The 20170-nt window shown below is 41.4% G+C and overlaps 3 gene segments (V, D, J or C); 2 read left to right on the top strand and 1 right to left on the bottom strand.

Moving 5' to 3' along the window:
- Window positions 1-4818: 4818 nt before the first annotated feature.
- LOC117450997 (Ig kappa-b4 chain C region-like) lies at window positions 4819-7306 on the top strand. The segment is given in 4 exon segments: window positions 4819-4891; window positions 5005-5076; window positions 5585-5662; window positions 6822-7306. Coding segments are annotated over 4 exon segments (555 nt in total).
- An 8355-nt stretch (window positions 7307-15661) lies between these two features.
- Window positions 15662-16421, bottom strand: LOC117451725 (Ig kappa chain V region 120-like). The segment is given in 2 exon segments: window positions 15662-16005; window positions 16113-16421. Coding segments are annotated over 2 exon segments (414 nt in total).
- Window positions 16422-18176: 1755 nt separating this feature from the next.
- LOC117451723 (Ig kappa-b4 chain C region-like) lies at window positions 18177-18624 on the top strand. The segment is given in 1 exon segment: window positions 18177-18624. A coding segment is annotated over 1 exon segment (258 nt).
- The last annotated feature ends 1546 nt before the right edge of the window (window positions 18625-20170 follow it).

Here is a 20170-nt window from a genome sequence, read left to right as displayed (position 1 = left end):
TAAGTGACGGAAGCTGTCTCGACACGGGAGAGTGTGGCTGTCTCCTCTCTGCTCTGACTGCAGCTGAGCTGCTGCGGGAGGCAAAGCTAGTCTGCGCACCTGTGAGTAGTACACATGTAAGTACTAGCATACCTCCTCACATGCTCTCTCTCTCTCTCTGTTAGATAGGGCAGGTGCCGCACCGCGTTTGGAGGCAGGGCCAAACCATTACATGTAAATAGAAGGGGGTGTACAGAGGCTTTGGATAATTAACTTTTGGAAGAAAATAAGTTAAATGAATCGTAAGTTTAGTGAGTACATTATCAATATAACGTTCTATTAATGTTAATTATTGATGAATGATGAAAGGTTACTTAAACATTTTTTTCTTAATGTTCTCAAATTGTTTGGGCCCGGTCAGTCACGGGCCATTATAATCGTCCTAACCTTTCACCCCCTTATGGCGTCCCTGGCTGCGTGGGGTTTGAGCATCGTGGAGCACCGCGGCTGAGAAAATATAAATAAGTAAGTACATCCATGTGTGCAGTGGCGACTGGTCATTAGGGGCAGGTGGGGCACAGCCCCACCTAGTGTCAGCAGAAAGTATTAAAATAATGATTACAACAAAATGCAAAAAATAAATTAAAAAATATATAAAATATATTTTAAGATCATGTTTAATCATCTGATTCGTCTGTGTACATTGCTGTTTTAGTCTGTGTTCTTCTAATTAGTGTCTACAGTGCAGGGGCGGACTGGCCATCGGGACGTTCGGGACGAATCCCGGTGGGCCGGTACTGAAGTGGGCCGGTCGGACGATGTGGGCCGGCCGGTAACCGGCAGGGCTCGACATTAAATGGCCCGCTGGCCCGGAAGCACTATTTAGACACCCCGGGCCAGCATAACGTACTTTCCACTTGGCCGCTCGGGCCACTAAAAATATAAAAATTGTCCTGTGGTATTGGTATTTTGACTAGCAATTTAGTTAAATTGTTTCGTTTATCAACGCCACAACATAGCGTTCCGTGAGTCGGTTGTCGTTGTTGTTGGGTGAAAAGCAAACAGCTGTTTGCTCCGGGGCGCAGCGGGGGCAGGCTCCGGTGAGCGGGAGCGCGCTGCTTCACTACAGACTATCGCGCCACCTAAACATGTGCTAAATGTTTTTAATACTAGCGGTAACCGGCCAAGCGCCGGGCAAAAAACAATCTTCAAATAAAAGAAAGTCACCGGAGGAGTTAAAGGAGAGTGACAGGGAGCATGAGAAGAAGAGGGAGAGAAAGTTTCAGCCAGCTTGATCGATGGAGTTGGCTTCTATAGAGTGGTGCAGTGACGCGTCCTAAAACCCTTTTATAATCTATCGATTAGATTTATGATTCGAAAATTATAAAAGTAGGGTAGACATGTGGAGATTATCCAGCTGAACAAAACGTGCATTTATCAAACGGGTTTGTTTTCCACAGACCTTATTTCCAGCTATTTTCCAAAACCCTTGTCAAGGGAACCAGCAGCTTACTTCCTGGTTTCATGACGCGTCACTGCACCTCTCAATATGATGGCAATATAAACAAGGTCTTCTGTCGGCTCTGTACATCAATGCCGACCTATGCTGACAAGTAAGTGAAGAGTAGACAATATAAAGGTATTGGCGAAATGTCCCAGTAGTTTAGGATAATGAAAGTTCTAATCTATAGCCATTACATGTCTAACTCCTAATGACAGGAAGGCAGAAAGTGCATTATACAAATAATAATAATAGCAGACATTTTTTAACAATAACCACAATATCATTATTTTAATAAACCAAATATGAACAATTGAGGAAGAACTGATGATTCAAATGTTGTAGTACAAGTAGTAATGTATAGTGCATACATTACTATTGCAACAAATGTGTTAATTTTCTTCATTATTTTTTTTTTGGACGAATGCTCCGGGCCAGAGGTTACAATGGTGGGGCCAGTGATAATACAAGTCCACCGGCCCAGAGGTAGACATTATTTACCCTTAATGTCTACCGCTAGTAAATTGTCTACCCCCCCCCGTCCCCGTCCCCCCGTCGACAATTTACTAGCGGTATTTACTAGCGGTATTTACTAGCGGTATTTACTAGCGGTATTTACTAGCGGTACCGCGGTGGGCCGGCGGTACCGAAGTGGGCCGGTCGAGAGTCCCGGGCTGATTTGTAGTCCCAGTCCGCCCCTGCTACAGTGTGTGCCTATTGAGCTGTTTAGAGCCATGTGGGACAAAACCTGATCCTGCCCCTCCCTCTGACTGTCTAAGTGAACGGTGACTGCAAAAACTACACTGCGCATGCTCAGAGTATTTTCCTATTTAATGTGTGTGGCAAAAAAGAATGACCATAGGGGCATAGTGCTGCCATCCCCACCATACGTCATCTCACATAATTCAGAGCTGATTGGCTGTAAGTACGTGTGCCGCGAAAAGTGTGGTGTGTGAAGAGGAGGAGAGAGAGCTGCAGTGAGGCGTCCTAAAACCAGGAAGTAAGCTGCGCATGGCTTCCCTCCACAAAAAAGCAATGAGATTTCTCCATAGGATTTTAGAAAATAGCTCCAAATAAGATCTGTGGGAAACGTAGCTGTTAGATAAATGTACGTTTTGTTCAGCCGGATAATATCCACATGTCTACCCTACTTTTATCATTTTCGAATCAAAAATCTATTGATTAGATTAGATTTATGATAGACTTTTGAAACTACAAGAAGATAAGGAGGACTTTTACAAAAAAGTAATAGAGATTTGTGTCCAGAAGGATAGGCAAATGGACTTAATCTTCAAGTCAAGGTAAGACTGCAATTTTATTGAAAATGGGATCTTACTTAGAGAGAACAATTCAATATTTAAATGATAATATTACATTTTTTTGGGTATCCTTCTGTTGAACTGTCTGTTTAAAAGTAATTGAAGCATCAGACAAAAAAAGCTTTTGAAAATAATATTATATTTTGATTTAATATATTTGTAAACCTGAAGAGTCAGTGCCAGTGCCTCACCAGCCATGAACCTCTCTGCAGAAGCTTATATATAGACATCTGAGTTTTTTGTGCCCCACCACTTTTGTACATATAGAAACGCCACTGATGTGTGATGTTCATGTGTTGTTAAACTTTACCTTGAATATATTCTGACCATCTGAATCAAAACTTCTAAATAAGATTGTGCAGGATAAAAAATACAAAGCAGGCTCATCATCATCAGAAAGTCATATAACATGAATCCTCAAATATCATTTAATGGACGCAGTACATCTCCACCAAAGAACTTGAGACCAAAGAGAGGGTACCACAGGCTCTGTCTCTGCTGTCTGTTTGCAGAATTATTCAATTACACGATTTTTCGCTGATTGAATCAAAACTGATATTATCTGAAAACAAAGACTTATTTATTACCTTAGTTGTGTGAATGCCTTTCATAAGAATTAAATTGCTCATATGTTTCTGTATGACATATGACAGTCGATCCTGATTATCTTGATGGATATATTTGAAAATCATTGGTGGAGAAGATGCTTTTACAAAGGTGTTGCTCTGAGAAGATGCTTCTACAGTGGTGTTGCTCTGAGAAGAGGCTGGAGACCCTGATCTTTCTTCCTAAATCTTTAGTAGGGGGGGGGGACAAACGAGAGAGGGTAATGTTCGGAAAGTCTTTTCTGTGTGTGGAGGTAGGTAGAGGAAGAGGAGGAGGGAAGCATGGCAGCTTGTCAGAGCTCAGGGAAGCACTCAGCTCTTTATGTGGCGTTTCCTCAACTCGATGAAGAACATTGAGACCAGTGGAGTCTGAGGAAGATAAAGACGGAGCAGAAAGTCCGGCCAGAGCCGAAGGATTCTATCCCTCCTCGACTGCTGGTGAGTTAAATCATATTTGGAGCTTTGTGATCGCTTTGCAGGTACTGTGGATTACATTGGTGCATTTATGTCAATGACATTGGATTCAGATGGATAGATATTTACTTTATTCATCCCAATTTTGGAAATTATTTTGTTACCAGACCAATGTGTTCATGTGTTCAGACCGCAGCCAAGAAGAGTGCACTGGCCACAACAGACTGGTAGAAGGTCTCCAGCATCTTGCTGCACACGTGGAAGGATCTCAGCTTCCTCAGAGTGGGCTCATCCCCTTCTTGTACACAGCGTCAGTGTTGATCCTCCACTTCAGTCCGTTGTCTAAGTGCACTCCCAGGTACCTACTCTGTTTACTGGATTATTCAGCCGCTTTTAAAAGACTGTTTTTTGAGTTGGACAATTCCTGTGGACTTGAACATTTCTCCAGTTATTTTAGTTTGTGCTGCTGTTGGGGACAGAGTTATTTCCACACAAGGATGTTTGATTTGAAGTTGGGACTTTTGATCTTTGGGAGTCTCTCCAGTGAGACAGAAGTGAACACTGTTCAAAAGGAAGATGAGCACCCATGAGTTTAGTGTGGCTTTTATAGATTTAGTATTTTAGTATGGTGTGTGTATGAGTTCATTTTCTTAATATAGTATTAGACACATTTCAGAAGTTTTTGCTTGAAAAAGAAAAAAGTTACACGCTTAATGGAGATGAAAGTGTTTGTGTGTGTGCGTGTGTGTGTGTGCGTGCGTGTGTGTGTGTGTGTGTGTGTGTGTGTGTGTGTGTGTGTGTGTGTGTGTGTGTGTGTGTGTGTGTGTGTGTGTGTGTGTGTGTGTGTGTGTGTGTGTGTGTGTGTGTGTCCTCAGTGAAGTGTAGCTTCCAGCTGCAGCAGTCAGTTCAGTTCCTGTCTGACTGAGGGAGGTTTCTCACAGAGGAGAGGAGTTTGATTCTCTGGACTTTACCTGTGAAGCAGCAGCAGAGGAGAGTCCAGATGAGGACGCAGATCAAAGTCATGTTCTTGATGAGGAGGATTCCTGTGGCTTCTGTTGTCATGAAGGACAGCTGTCAGTCATCCAGTGCTCAACTCTCAGGACTATAAAGTGTCCCAGAGCACTGGAGCATGGTGCTGCTGATGCAAAGTGTCTCTCTATGGAAATGCTCTGACTGACTCCAACAGGGACCTGGATGACTCTGATGATGCTGTTCATCAATGGATCCATCTCTCGGTCAGAGGACGGATCAGGAATGGGTCAGCGCTCACTTGTTTGAGGCTCTAAGTTCAAAGGACACATTTTCTTGCAGTTCATTTCATTAAAAAGCTCAAATTAATAACCCCAAATAATCAATACCACCAGGAAAAACTAAATGGAGGTTTATTATTAATCCTGATAGACAAACACACATGTATTTATGGGAATTATGCACATTTGGAAGTTTAACATGTAGAGCCTTTAGTAGACATTTATTGTTTCATTTAAGTGTTCAATTACTTTGATGACAAAGTTGATAAAATCGTAAAAATTATTTTGTGAACAATTCGTTTTTCGAAAGAATCATCTTAATTTTGAAACTGAAGACACAACTTAATATTCCTTTTAAATGTTTAAAAGGTTCACAAAAGAAACATTAAATACTTTTCCATAGTTTGTGAATCTGATTCAAACATTTGAAGCGTTATTATATAAACTGCGTAAACTGTGGACGTGTTTGGTGAGTTTGTTTGTGTCAAAGTCAGAGAGCCGTGTCTCTACAGTGAGAGGTTTTTGTACGGCGGCTCAATGACTTTGTATCACTGTGGTACACGTTCGGTGGAGGAACCAGACTGGATGTTGGAAGTAAGTCAAGTATTCATTTATAAGAGCAATTTCTCTTTTGTTGTACTTGTTATTAAGCAAAGTAAGAGAAATAGTTGCCTCTCCATGTCATTGTATAAATTCTTCTCAAATATTTTGCACTCAGAGGCGAACTTTCCTCCAGCAAAAGGCGTTTAAATATTTTCATGAGAGTTAAACATTAAATGAGAATACATCGTTATTTCCACCTTTAATGGTGAAGTAGCTTCTTGAGGGCTGGTAGGTTTAGTTCAGTGAGTCAAAGTCAGAGAGCCGAGTCTCTCTACAGTGAGAGGTTTTTGTACGGCGGCTCAATGACTTTGTATCACTGTGGTGGACTTTTGGTGGAGGAACCAGACTGGATGTTGGAAGTAAGTTTCTGCACAAAAACTAAATATGATGTTGTTAAGAGATGTTTTAAATTCTGTGTTAGAATGTTTGAGAGATAGATTTTTATTATTTGAATCGTAATGTTTAGATAGTGTTAGTATTCATGTCTTTATTTCTCTTCCTCATTGAGCCTAAGTCGGAGCAGATTTTCTTGAAATGTCTTTACATTCCCAACATACTGTCATTTAAACAGCTTCAAATGTGAAGTGATAAAACTCCTCATTTTACCTTAACTTATTTTAAATGTTCTATCTCGGTTCTGTCCTCTGTTTTCAAAGAAATTACGAAAACAGTTTTTATATACAGTTAAACAGAGTACAGATAACGATTGATATTAAAAATGTGTTGAATTCTTTCAGACATTATTTTAAAGTTAGTAAAACTGGGCAGTGATTGAGATTCACATTAACCTCAATTGATTGTTCCATTTCCCGTGTTTGTTCATTTATCCAGTAAATCATTTAATAATGGTTTGCAGAGTTCAGGTTTTGACCTTAATTTTTTGAAATGCTTCCTAATGTTGTACTTTATTCCTAGTGTAGTCTGACATATTTCAGGTGATTCTGTGTGAAGTGTCTCGGTGCTGATTTGCATGAGAGGCTTCTTAAAGGGAAGTGAAACACTGTGTGAGTGAGAGACTGATGGAGCAGAACCAACATCTGACAGAAACTCCTTAAAGGAGAAACGCTCTCACAGCAAAGGTGTCCCAGCGTCTGCTGGTTGATTGACAGCTGTGTGCTCCCTGTCCTCTAATCTGATTGGTGTCTCCTAGGTGATGTCCCTCCCACCCTGACGGTGCTGGCTCCCTCCACAGAAGAGCTGCAGCAGGGGAAGGCCACGCTCATGTGCCTGGCCAACAAGGGCTTCCCCTCAGACTGGAGTCTGGCCTGGAAGGTGGACGGCAGCAGCAGCAGCAGCAGCAGCTGGGAGGAGAGCAGGAGCCCCGGGGTGCTGGAGAAGGACGCCCACTACAGCTGGAGCAGCACCCTGAGGCTCCCTGCAGACCAGTGGAGGAAGGCGCGCTCTGTGACCTGTGAGGCCACCCAGGGCTCCCAGACTCCGCTCTCAGAGACACTGAGGAGAGACCAGTGCTCCCAGTCCTGAGCTGACTCACTGGGACTCTGCTTTCTCTCTCACACTGCTCTCAGTCTGCTCTCTGGCTCTCAGGACATGTTTCAACATCAACCTGTTTTTGCTTGTGTCGATGGTTTCAACATTTAAAAACAATAAAGATGAATGTGTTTATTATAAAAGTGACATGTGTTCTGATTCCCTTTCTGTGAGATATGATATATAAGAAACCTTCTTCACATTAATTCACAAAAGTCACAACATTACCAAGTCAATATTTCCCATATTACTTTGTAATGATCTGAAAGGTCCCATGTCATGGCCATTTCTACTGATCATAATTCCATTGTTGAGGTACACTAGAATAGATTTATATTGTTCATTGTTCCAAAATCACATCTCAAACAGCATCTCTGTATAGTATGTGTATTCACTCTCTGACCTACACGCCTTGTTGGAGCTCCTGCCAACCAAGCACAGTTTCTGTAACCACACCTCCAGAACCCAACCGACCCATTATGCTTTAAATAACTACCTGTACAGGCTTGCATCTATCTTGTAGTCCAATACTAACCGCACAATATTTACTGACACTGAGCTGTGAAAATATAACACTGTGCAGACGTGCAACATTCTGCTGCAGTAGAATTTACTATTTGATATAAGACTAACATTCCTGACAATAGTCATCTTTTATAGTGTAAATGCCTTTTTAATAATAACATTTTTGAATGGAACATTCTCAACATGAATGCATAAATTCAAATAAATATAACTTACATTATGTGGAAAGATACTGTGTTTGAAATTAGATGTTAGCTTTTTGTTTTGATATATATATGTTGTATGCCAGTCTCCCTTCAGATATGTTGAGTGGCATGTCATTCAATACAATGCTGCTCACCTCCTTCCAGAGATGTTCACAAGTCTTTTTTTGCAAGTCCAAGTCAAGTCTCAAGTCTTTGGTCACGAGTCCAAGTCAAGTCTCAAGTCTCTAAAAAAATAAAAGTCTGATGTCTCTTCTGGTTGTAATAAGCCTTCGATTGTCTGCTGCTATCCAGTCTGTTAAGAATACTGCACAGCTATATCTAAGAAATTCAAAGCATTTACTGTGTTATTATCACTCCTATATCTATTAGCATGCAGTATCAGTACTGATTAGTTGTTTGTTATATGATCACTTTAAACAGGCTATTGCAATATGAGGAAAAACATCACACTTTAGCTAAATGCAAACAACTTATAAGCAAAACACTTCAGAATCAGACATCAGTATCACAAATACTTTATTAATCCCCCGCAGGGAAACTGTTAAAAGTACTTAAAAGCGGGTAATGATTAACGTTACCGACCTTTTTGATGTCATGTCAAGAATTGGATGTCAACGCCACTCAACTCAAACAAGTGTGACAAGCAATTCACTAATCTTTTCGAATATTCAGTTACAAAGCTAGTAGCAAGCTAAGTTAACATTACGTAGCTGATTTCATTTCATTTCAAACCTTTATTTAACCAGATTGGTCCCATTGAGATCATAGATCTCTTTTTCAAGGGAGACCTGCAGCATATAGGTTCCACATGAAACATAAAACAATAAAGGACATTATACATTATATTTACAGGATACATAGTTATAGACATTTACAAGTGCCCATTGTATCGGCAAGCATTTCATTTACCCTAGCTTTAAAAACATGCAGAGGAATGAGATTGCTCAGTTTCAATTCTTGCTGAAGATTGTTCCAAGCAAGTGGAGCTGCGCACATAAAAGCTGTCTTACCTGAGACAGTCCTTGCTCTTGGCACATCTAACAAGACCACATCATGTGACCTCAGACAATAGCTGCTTGCAACTCTCTGTGTTATCAGCGAGCAGATATAATACGGGAGTTTACCCAACAAAGCTTTATAGATAAAAGTGTACCAGTGACTGAGCCTCCGTACAGAGAGAGATGGTAAACCTGCCTTGGTATACAGTGTACAGTGATGAGTAAGCGCTTTACAATTTGTGACAAATCTCAGAGCACTGTGATACGCAGCATCCAATTTGCTCAGGTAATTGGCAGGTGCATTCATATACAACAAATCCCCATAGTCCAGCACAGGTAAAAAGGTCACAGTGACTAGCCTTTTCCTGGCCTCAAGCGAGAAACAGGACTTGTTTCTGAAAAAGAAACCTAGCCTAACCCTCAGTTTTTTTAGCAGGTTATTGACATGAAGTTTAAAAGAGAGACAATCATCAAGCCAGATACCAAGGTATTTGTAACAGGCAACAACTTCAAGTTTTGTTCCTTGCGTAGTTACAATATCTAAAACAGGCTCTGGAGTCTTTTTAGCTTTTGAAAAGAGCATTACCTTGGTTTTCTCAACATTTAAAAGAAGCTTTAGTTCAGAGAGCTGAGTCTGAATAGTGTTAAAAACAGCTTGTAATTTAACAACAGCCTCTTTAATGGAGGGACCTGCACAATACATTACAGTATCATCCGCATAAAAATGTAAAGTAGCTTCATCCACATTATCACCTACACTGTTAATATATATGGAGAATAAAAGTGGTCCTAAAACAGAACCTTGTGGTACACCATTAGAAATGTTTAACCACTCAGAAGACAGCCCATCAAAGTGAACACATTGGGACCTTTCAGAGAGGTAGTTCACAAACCACCCCACTGCATGGCTGGATATGCCTATACTGAGTAGCCTCTGCTTTAAGATGCGATGATCAACGGTGTCAAACGCTTTGGAAAGGTCAATAAACAGAGCTGCACAACTCTGCTTATTATCTAAAATAGTAGTAATGTCATTCACCACTTTCATTGTCGCAGTGATGGTGCTGTGTTTCTTTCTGAAGCCTGACTGATGTTTAGACAGGATGTCATTGTTACATAAAAACTCCTTTACCTGTTCACTCACTAAGCGTTCGAGCACCTTAGCCAGAACTGACAACTTAGAGATTGGCCTATAGTTATTTAAAATAGTTGCCTCCCCTCCTTTCAGTAAAGGCAAGACGTAAGCAGACTTCCATACTTTTGGAATTGTGTTCGTGCTGAGGGAGAGGTTAAAAAGAGAAGTAAGAGGTGGAGCAATAAAATCTGCAGCTATCTTTAAAAAGAAAGATTCTACGTTGTCCGGGCCAGCCGGTTTCCTAGGATCTAACTTGGATAATGCTTCATGAACAATACCAACAGTTAAAGGAGTAAAACTGAAAGGGTTTTCCAGACCACATTGTTCAGAGTCAAGGATTGGAGCGTTCACAGGAGCCACACAGCCAAACAGAGAGCCACAAGACACAAAATGCTTATTAAAACAATTAGCATAGTAGCCCTGTCTGATATAGTGCCAGATGCTGTGGTAAGGCACGGAGGTAGCTCATTTGGGATATCACCAGTGGAAATCGATTTTATGGCTTTCCAAAATTTCCTAGGATTATTCAGGTTTTCTGTGGTAACCGACAAATAGTACTTTGATTTAGCACTTTTTATTTGGGATGTGAAGCTATTTCTTAGCTGCCTAAAACGTAGCCATTCTACCTCTGAGCCTGATTTCCTAGCCTTAGCCCAAGCATTATTTCTCTCATGAAGGAGACTGGACAGCTCAGCAGAAAACCAGGGATTGTTTCGTCCCTTCACTCTAAATTTACGCAGAGGTGCATGTCTATCTATAATTTTCATAAAACCAAGATAAAAATAAGACCATGCAGTTTCTACATCAGCACACAAATTGATTCTACCCCAATCAAAATCAAACAGATCATGTAAAAAACCCTGCTCCACAAAGTATTTTTTGTCTCTCTTTGTGATGATACGTGGTTTAACCTTTTGGACCTTAGTGTCCCTAATTGTGGCTACAACACAGTGGTCACTCACATCATTAGCAAATACTCCCACAGATGAGTATTTATGTGGAACATTTGTTAAAATTAGATCAATTAAGGAGGATTTATTTGGGGACTTAATATTTGGGCGAGTAGGACTGTCTATAATCTGGGTAAAATTCAATGAGGTACACAGGTTTTTAAAATCCTCTGACACAGAAGTTAACCAGTCCCAATTAAAATCACCAAGCAGCACTATTTCCTTGTAGGAAAGTTGCGATAACAGTTTTGCCAATGACGATAAAGAGTCCTTGACAGCCGAAGGGGCCCTGTAGCAGCCCACCACCATGAGCTGTTGACCCTTTGTTACCTCAATATTCACGGCTAAAAATTCTAGCTGTTTACCAACAGATTTGGAAACCATATTAGTTACACAAAACTTATTTTTCACATAAATGGCAACGCCACCACCTTTTTTAGGGCGGTCAGTACGATATACATGCTTGTGATGCTGAGCTAAACATGTTTGCTAACCGTCCATATGCGTTAATGTGACTGACTTCTCCGGGTGAGTTTCCAAGTGCCTGATGAAATTCGACGTTGTTGCGCCAGCATCCTTGATTTTGATATTGCAGACTTTGCAGTGTGCGCTCCTTTTGTTGGTGCCACCGGCGTTTTGTTCGAAGTGTTTGTAGTTGAACCTAATTACAAGCGGTACAGCCGCAGGTGTGCCGCCGGTCGCTATTGTGTTACTACCAGGTAGTAACAGAGGCGCGCACGTCTGCGTAATGAGCCCGGCTAAAATAACTGGATGGCCTACCTGCCTGTCAGCCTTCCATCTGGGCACAAACTTATCTCGTGCCCTCATTGGTCATGTGCGCGTTCGTGTGTGTTGGAGGAGGCGGGCTCTATAAGGAAGTAGCAGCCTCAAGCAGATTATCTCCGGTTGTGTATTTTCAAATTCTAGCGATCTCGAGCCGGTTTCTCTCAAATGTACCTACCCCACCTTTAATACGCCAAAAATAGAAAACACAATGATTGTTCACGAGTCCCAACACACGAGTCCAAGTCGAGTCTGAAGTCTTTTGGTCACGAGTCCAAGTCAAGTCTGAAGTCTCTGTGTGTGCGACTTAAGTGCGACTCGCATCCGAGTCGCAGACTCGAGTCCCCATCTCTGCCTCCTTCAGTTGGGAGAAAAGCTGGTTCAGGTTCAGCCTTATGGGGGCACAGGGCTGCTGAGTCTAAAGATGGATCTGTTGGTCCTGGCACCAGGGGGAGGGACAACTGATTTAGTATGAATAGCTGCTAAAAATGTACCTGCATTTATTAAATGTCAGCTAAAAGAGCAGTGAAATGAAAAACCTCTGAATTTCCTGTGAAGATATTAACAGTAGGCTACTTAATGCCAGCATCACAATTATTATTTACAATGGACTACGCTTAGCTAACAGACTAATTTCCACCACTCATGGAGCACACCACACCCACCTTTTCTGTTGAAAAACTGGGTGACATACTGTCGCCCTTTAGTCCCTCTCTCTTGTCTTTTTCTCCTTTCTTTTCTTTTTTGAAAGCCTGACATTGTTAGTCGTTGAGACATGTGTACACAAGTAAGTACTAGCATACCTCCTCACATGCTCTCACTCTCTCTCTGCTAGATAGGGCAGGTGCCGCACCGCGTTTGGAGGCAGGGCCAAACCATTACATGTAAATAGAAGGGGGTGTACAGAGGCTTTGGATAATGAACTTTTGGAAGAAAATAAGTTAAATGAATCGTAAGTTTAGTGAGTACATTATCAATATAACGTTCTATTAATGTTAATTATTGATGAATGATGAAAGGTTACTTAAAGGTGGGGTAGGTACGTTTGAAAAACCGGCTCGAGATCGCTAGAATTTGAAAATACACAACCGGAGAAAATCTGCCACTTCCTTATAGAGCCCCTCCTCCAACACACACGAACGCGCACATGACCAATGAGGTCAGGAGATAAGTTTGTGCCCCGATGGAAGGCTGACAGGCAGGTAGGCCATCCAATGGGGTCTGAGCATCGTGGAGCACCGTGGCTGAGAAAAGATAAATGTGTGTGCGTGTGTGTGTGCGTGCGTGCGTGCGTGTGTGTGTGTGTGTGTGTGTGTGTGTGTGTGTGTGTGTGTGTGTGTGTGTGTGTGTGTGTGTGTGTGTGTGTGTGTGTGTATCCGTGGATTAGTCCATTTGGACCAATGGGTCCATTTGGACTTAGTGACCTCAACCTTCCCCGGAAGAAAAAAATGGAAAAAGACAAATGTCCAATGAGGCGTTCTGGGGCAGCACAGACAGGTCTTTTCTGTGTTAGAGTTTTACTCGCTACAGGGTGTACTTTGAGGGTTTGTGACTCTGCAGACCGTTTACATGCAGAAAAAGCTACATAACACACAAGGGGACGAGTAATAACCAGAAAAGCATATGATGGGACCTTTAAGGGTTTGGATATACTTCTGGATTTATTCTAGTTTTATTTTTGTTAATAAAAATTGGTACCAATAACAATAGCATGAACATTTCAATGGTAAACTACAGAGCTCTCTCTTATTACTAATGTTTAAGTACATCCAATTGCTGCCTCCAAACTCTGATGCAGAAACTTTCCATCTTCTCCTCCCTCCTGGACCCCCAAAAGCCCATTCCCCCTCCTCCCTTCTGTCAAGCGACTTTGTTAACCACTTTGAAAAAAAAGTTGATGATATTCGCTCTTCTTTTTCTGACTCACCTTTACTCACTGCTGGGTCACCAGACCCTCCTTTTCCCCTCTCTCGCCAAGTGAGGTTCTTTCCCTCATTACCTCTGCCCGCCTTACCACCTGTCCTCTGGACCCTATCCCTTCAAACCTCCTTCAGACTATCGCTCCTGATATTCTACCGTTTCTCACCCATTTCATCAACACTTCTTCTGGTCACTTTCCAAACAGTCTCAAGGAGGCAAGAGTAAACCCTCTCCTAAAGAAACCCACTCTCAACCCGTCAGATGTTATAAACTACAGGCCTGGCTCTCTCCTCCCGTTCCTGTCTAAAACACTTGAACGTGCTGTCTTTAAACAACTCTCCTGCTATCTCCATCAGAACAACCTTCTGGATCCGCACCAGTCTGGTTTCAAGGCAGGTCATTCCACAGAAACTGCCCTCCTTGCTGTCACTGAGGAACTGCACACTGCTAAAGCAGCCTCCCTCTCCTCTGTCCTCATCCTGTTGGACCTGTCTGCTGCATTCGACACAGTGAACCATCAGATGAATGTGTGTATTATAAAAGTGTCTTCGGATTCCCTTTCTGTGAGATATATATATAAAAGGAACCTTATTCACATGAATTCACAAAAGCCATCACACATTGTTTCCAGATTACTTGTTAATAATTGCTAGACTGTTGATGTACTTCTGCATTCATTTAGGTTCTATCTATGTTATTAATTAGTTCCAATAACCTTAGTAGGAACATTTAAATGGTAAACCACAAAGCTCTTATAACTAATGTTTAGTGTATGCTCTATGTTTTGTTCATGCGTTGTTAAATGTTACCATGAATTCATTCTGGACATCTGACTCGATAAGAAAAAGACATTCAGGTTAAGAAATGAAAAGCAGGGTACCATCTGCATACAGTTGTATAACTTGAATGTAAATTGAGATGACCTTAAAGGTCCCCTATTATACTCCTTTTCAACAATATATTATAGGTCTCAGATATTTACAAACCTTGTCTCTGAAGTGTTTGGCTCTAACAACCAAACAGATCATGCATGGTATAATGCAGTGAACCCCTCTGTTTCAGCGCTGTGCTTGGTTTAAAAAAACACAATGGAGCTCTAAGGGGAGATTCAGGTGATAAGGTGGTCTACTGTCTGAAATATAGCTGACCCTTTAGATCAGACATTGACTGTTGAGCAGCATGAAGTGGTGGATTCACATCTGGTGTTTACCGTTTACATTATTTGTTAAGTTGTATCACAATGTGCTTCAAGCTAAGCTGGAGATGATCATTTACAGATGTGTTAGTCCATTTAAACGGTGTCATTCCATTTCTTCTTTCCTTTCACATCCATCACTCACTGAAATGTTCAAAGGACTGTTGAATGAACCTTTGAAAAGATCTCATGTAACAGCCGTCTTGATTTGTATTCTTGGCTCCACATTGAATAAAGAATCCAGTTTAAGAGACTGGTGGTCCCTTTTAGAGCTCTGCATGGTCAGACAGCCTCCTTCACCTCTGATCTTCTACAGCGCCGTATCTCTAGGAGGTCAGGAACGTCTCATGATCAGGGCTTGCTGGATTTACCTCAGACTTGAAAGTGAAGGTGACCTCTGATTTGAAGTCGGGACTTTTGATCTTTGGGAGTCTCTCCAGTGAGACAGAAGTGAACACTGTTCAAAAAGAAGCTGAGGACCAATACGTTTAGTGTGGCTTTTATAGATTTAGTATTTTAGTTTGGTGTGTATGAGTTCATTCTCTTAATAAATTAGTAGAAACATTTCAGAAGTCTTTGCTTGAAAAAGAAAAAAGTGACACGCTTAATGGAGATGAAAGTGTGTGTGTGTGTGGTGTTGTGTGTGTGTGTGTGTGTGTGTGTGTGTGTGTGTGTGTGTGTGTGTGTGTGTGTGTGTGTGTGTGTGTGTGTGTGTGTGTGTGTGTGTGTGTCCTCAGTGAAGTGTAGCTTCCAGCTGCAGCAGTCAGTTCAGTTCCTGTCTGACTGAGGGAGGTTTTTGTACGACGCTTTTTCACTGTGTGAACACCCACTGACTGTTGGGGTAATGGAGACTCTGACAGTAGTAAACTGCTGCATCTTCAGTCTGGACTCCACTGATGGTCAGAGTGAAGTCAGAGTTTGATCCACTGCCTGTGAAACGGTCTGAAATCCCTGATTCTCGAGTGGTAGCATAATAAACGAGCAGTTTAGGAGTTCCTCCATCTCTCTGTTGGTACCAGGCTAAATATGTCCCACCATGAACCGCCTGACTGGTCCTACATGTGATGGAGACGGAGCGTCCCGGAGCAGAGCTCACCGCTCCAGACTGAGTCAACGTGTACTGGCCTCTGGACTCTGAGGACACAGAGACAAAGACATAAAGCAGCGTCATGGTTTTGTCCGCTTCATTCCAGAGGGACGGATGTTCACAGAGGAGAGGAGTTTGATTCTCTGGACTTTACCTGTGAAGCAGCAGCAGAGGAGAGTCCAGATGAGGACGCAGATCAAAGTCATGTTCTTGATGAGGAGGATTCCTGTGGCTTCTGTTGTCATGAAGGACAGCTGTCAGTCATCCAGTGCTCAACTCTCAGGACTATAAAGTGTCCCAGAGCACTGGAGCATGGTGCTGCTGATGCAAAGTGTCTCTCTATGGAAATGCTCTGACTGACTCCAACAGGGACCTGGATGACTCTGATGATGCTGTTCATCAATGGATCCATCTCTCGGTCAGAGGACGGATCAGGAATGGGTCAGCGCTCACTTGTTTGAGGCTCTAAGTTCAATGGACACATTTTCTTGCAGTTCATTTCATTAAAAAGCTCAAATTAATAACCCCAAATAATCAATACCACCAGGAAAACCTAAATGGAGGTTTATTATTAATCCTGATGGACAAACACACATGTATGTATGGGAATTATGCACATTTGGAAGTTTAACATGTAGAGCTTTTAGTAGACATTTATTGTTTCATTTAAATGTTCAATTACTTTGATGACAAAGTTGATAAAATCGTAAAAATTATTTTGTGAACAATTCGTTTTTCGAAAGAATCATCTTAATTTTGAAACTGAAGACACAACTTAATATTCCTTTTAAATGTTTAAAAGGTTCACAAAAGAAACATTAAATACTTTTCCATAGTTTGTGAATCTGATTCAAACATTTGAAGCGTTATTATATAAACTGCGTAAACTGTGGACGTGTTTGGTGAGTTTGTTTGTGTCAAAGTCAGAGAGCCGTGTCTCTACAGTGAGAGGTTTTTGTACGGCGGCTCAATGACTTTGTATCACTGTGGTGCACGTTCGGTGGAGGAACCAGACTGGATGTTGGAAGTAAGTCAAGTATTCATTTATAAGAGCAATCTCTCTTTTGTTGTACTTGTTATTAAGCAAAGTAAGAGAAATAGTTGCCTCTCCATGTCATTGTATAAATACTTCTCAAATATTTTGCACTCAGAGGCGAACTTTCCTCCAGCAAAAGGCGGTTAAATGTTTTCATGAGAGTTAAACATTAAACGAGAATACATCGTTATTTCCACCTTTAATGGTGAAGTAGCTTCTTGAGGGCTGGTAGGTTTAGTTCAGTGAGTCAAAGTCAGAGAGCCGAGTCTCTCTACAGTGAGAGGTTTTTGTACGGCGGCTCAATGACTTTGTATCACTGTGGTGGACTTTTGGTGGAGGAACCAGACTGGATGTTGGAAGTAAGTTTCTGCACAAAACTAAATATGATGTTGTTAAGAGATGTTTTAAATTCTGTGTTAGAATGTTTGAGAGATAGATTTTTATTATTTAATCGTAATGTTTAGATAGTGTTAGTATTCATGTCTTTATTTCTCTTCCTCATTGAGCCTAAGTCGGAGAGATTTTCTTGAAATGTCTTTATACATTCCCAACATACTGTCATTTAAACAGCTTCAAATGTGAAATGATAAAACTGCTAATTTTACCTTAACTTACTGTTAAATGTTTCTATCTCGGTTCTCTCCTCTGTTTTCAAAGAAATTACGAAAACAGTTTTTATATACAGTTAAACAGAGTACAGATAACGATTGATATTAAAAATGTGTTGAATTCTTTCAGACATTATTTTAAAGTTTGTAAAACTGGGCAGTGATTGAGATTCACATTAAGCTCAATTGATTGTTCCATTTCCCGTGTTTGTTCATTTATCCAGTAAATATTTAATAATGGTTTGCAGAGTTCAGGTTTTGACCTTAATTTTTTGAAATGCTTCCTAATGTTGTACTTTATTCCTAGTGTAGTCTGACATATTTCAGGTGATTCTGTGTGAAGTGTCTCGGTGCTGATTTGCATGAGAGGCTTCTTAAAGGGAAGTGAAACACTGTGTGAGTGAGAGACTGATGGAGCAGAACCAACATCTGACAGAAACTCCTTAAAGGAGAAACGCTCTCACAGCAAAGGTGTCCCAGCGTCTGCTGGTTGATTGACAGCTGTGTGCTCCCTGTCCTCTAATCTGATTGGTGTCTCCTAGGTGATGTCTGTCCCACACTGACGGTGCTGCCCCTCCACAGAAGAGCTGCAGCAGGGGAAGGCCACGCTCATGTGCCTGGCCAACAAGGGCTTCCCCTCAGACTGGAGTCTGGCCTGGAAGGTGGACGGCAGCAGCAGCAGCAGCAGCTGGGAGGAGAGCAGGAGCCCCGGGGTGCTGGAGAAGGACGCCCACTACAGCTGGAGCAGCACCCTGAGGCTCCCTGCAGACCAGTGGAGGAAGGCGCGCTCTGTGACCTGTGAGGCCACCCAGGGCTCCCAGACTCCGCTCTCAGAGACACTGAGGAGAGACCAGTGCTCCCAGTCCTGAGCTGACTCACTGGGACTCTGCTTTCTCTCTCACACTGCTCTCAGTCTGCTCTCTGGCTCTCAGGACATGTTTCAACATCAACCTGTTTTTGCTTGTGTCGATGGTTTCAACATTTTAAAACAATAAAGATTAATGTGTTTATTATAAAAGTGACATGTGTTCGGATTCCCTTTCTGTGAGATATGATACATATAAAAACCTTCTTCACATTAATTCACAAAAGTCACAACATTACCAAGTCAATATTTCCCATATTACTTTGTAATGATCTGAAAGGTCCCATGTCATGGCCATTTCTACTGATCATAATTCCATTGTTGAGGTACACTAGAATAGATTTATATTGTTCATTGTTCCAAAATCACATCTCAAACAGCATCTCTGTATAGTATGTGTATTCACTCTCTGACCTACACGCCTTGTTGGAGCTCCTGCCAACCAGGCACAGTTCTGTAACCACACCTTCAGAACCAAACCGACCCATATATGCTTTAAATAACTACCTGTACAGGCTTGCATCTCTTGTAGTCCAATACTAACCGCACAATATTTACTGACACTGAGCTGTGAAAATATAACACTGTGCAGACGTGCACCCTCCTGCTGCATAGAATTTACTATTTGATATAAGACTAACATTCCTGACAATAGTCATCTTTTATAGTGTAAATGCCTTTTTAATAGTAACATTTTTGAATGGAACATTCTCAACATGAATGCATAAATTCAAATAAATATAACTTACATTATGTGGAAAGATACTGTGTTTGAAATTAGATGTTAGCTTTTTGTTTTGATATATATATGTTGTATGCCAGTCTCCCTTCAGATATGTTGAGTGGCATGTCATTCAACACAATGCTGCTCACCTCCTTCCAGAGATGTTCACAAGTCTTTTTTTGCAAGTCCAAGTCAAGTCTCAAGTCTTTGGTCACGAGTCCAAGTCAAGTCTCAAGTCTCTAAAAAACTAAAAGTCTGATGTCTCTTCTGGTTGTAATAAGCCTTCGATTGTCTGCTGCTATCCAGTCTGTTAAGAATACTGCACAGCTATATCTAAGAAATTCAAAGCATTTACTGTGTTATTATCACTCCTATATCTATTAGCATACAGTATCAGTACTGATTAGTTGTTTGTTATATGATCACTTTAAACAGGCTATTGCAATATGAGGAAAAACATCACACTTTAGCTAAATGCAAACAACTTATAAGCAAAACACTTCAGAATCAGACATCAGTATCACAAATACTTTATTAATCCCCCGCAGGGAAACTGTTAAAAGTACTTAAAAGCGGGTAATGATTAACGTTACCGACCTTTTTATGTCATGTCAAGAATTGGATGTCAACGCCACTCAACTCAAACAAGTGTGACAAGCAATTCACTAATCTTTTCGAATATTCAGTTACAAAGCTAGTAGCAAGCTAAGTTAACATTACGTAGCTGATGCTGAGCTAAACATGTTTGCTAACCGTCCATATGCGTTAATGTGACTGACTTCTCCGGGTGAGTTTCCAAGTGCCTGATGAAATTCGACGTTGTTGCGCCAGCATCCTTGATTTTGATATTGCAGACTTTGCAGTGTGCGCTCCTTTTGTTGGTGCCGCCGGCGTTTTGTTCGAAGTGTTTGTAGTTGAACCTAATTACAAGTGGTACAGCCGCAGGTGTGCCGCCGGTCGCTATTGTGTACTACGAGGT

This window comes from Pseudochaenichthys georgianus, chromosome 8, assembly GCF_902827115.2.
Source record: "Pseudochaenichthys georgianus chromosome 8, fPseGeo1.2, whole genome shotgun sequence".
NCBI classification, from domain to species: Eukaryota; Metazoa; Chordata; class Actinopteri; order Perciformes; family Channichthyidae; genus Pseudochaenichthys; species Pseudochaenichthys georgianus.
The sequence above is the reverse complement of the archived record's forward strand: the minus strand, read 5'-3'. Positions and strand labels throughout refer to the sequence as shown.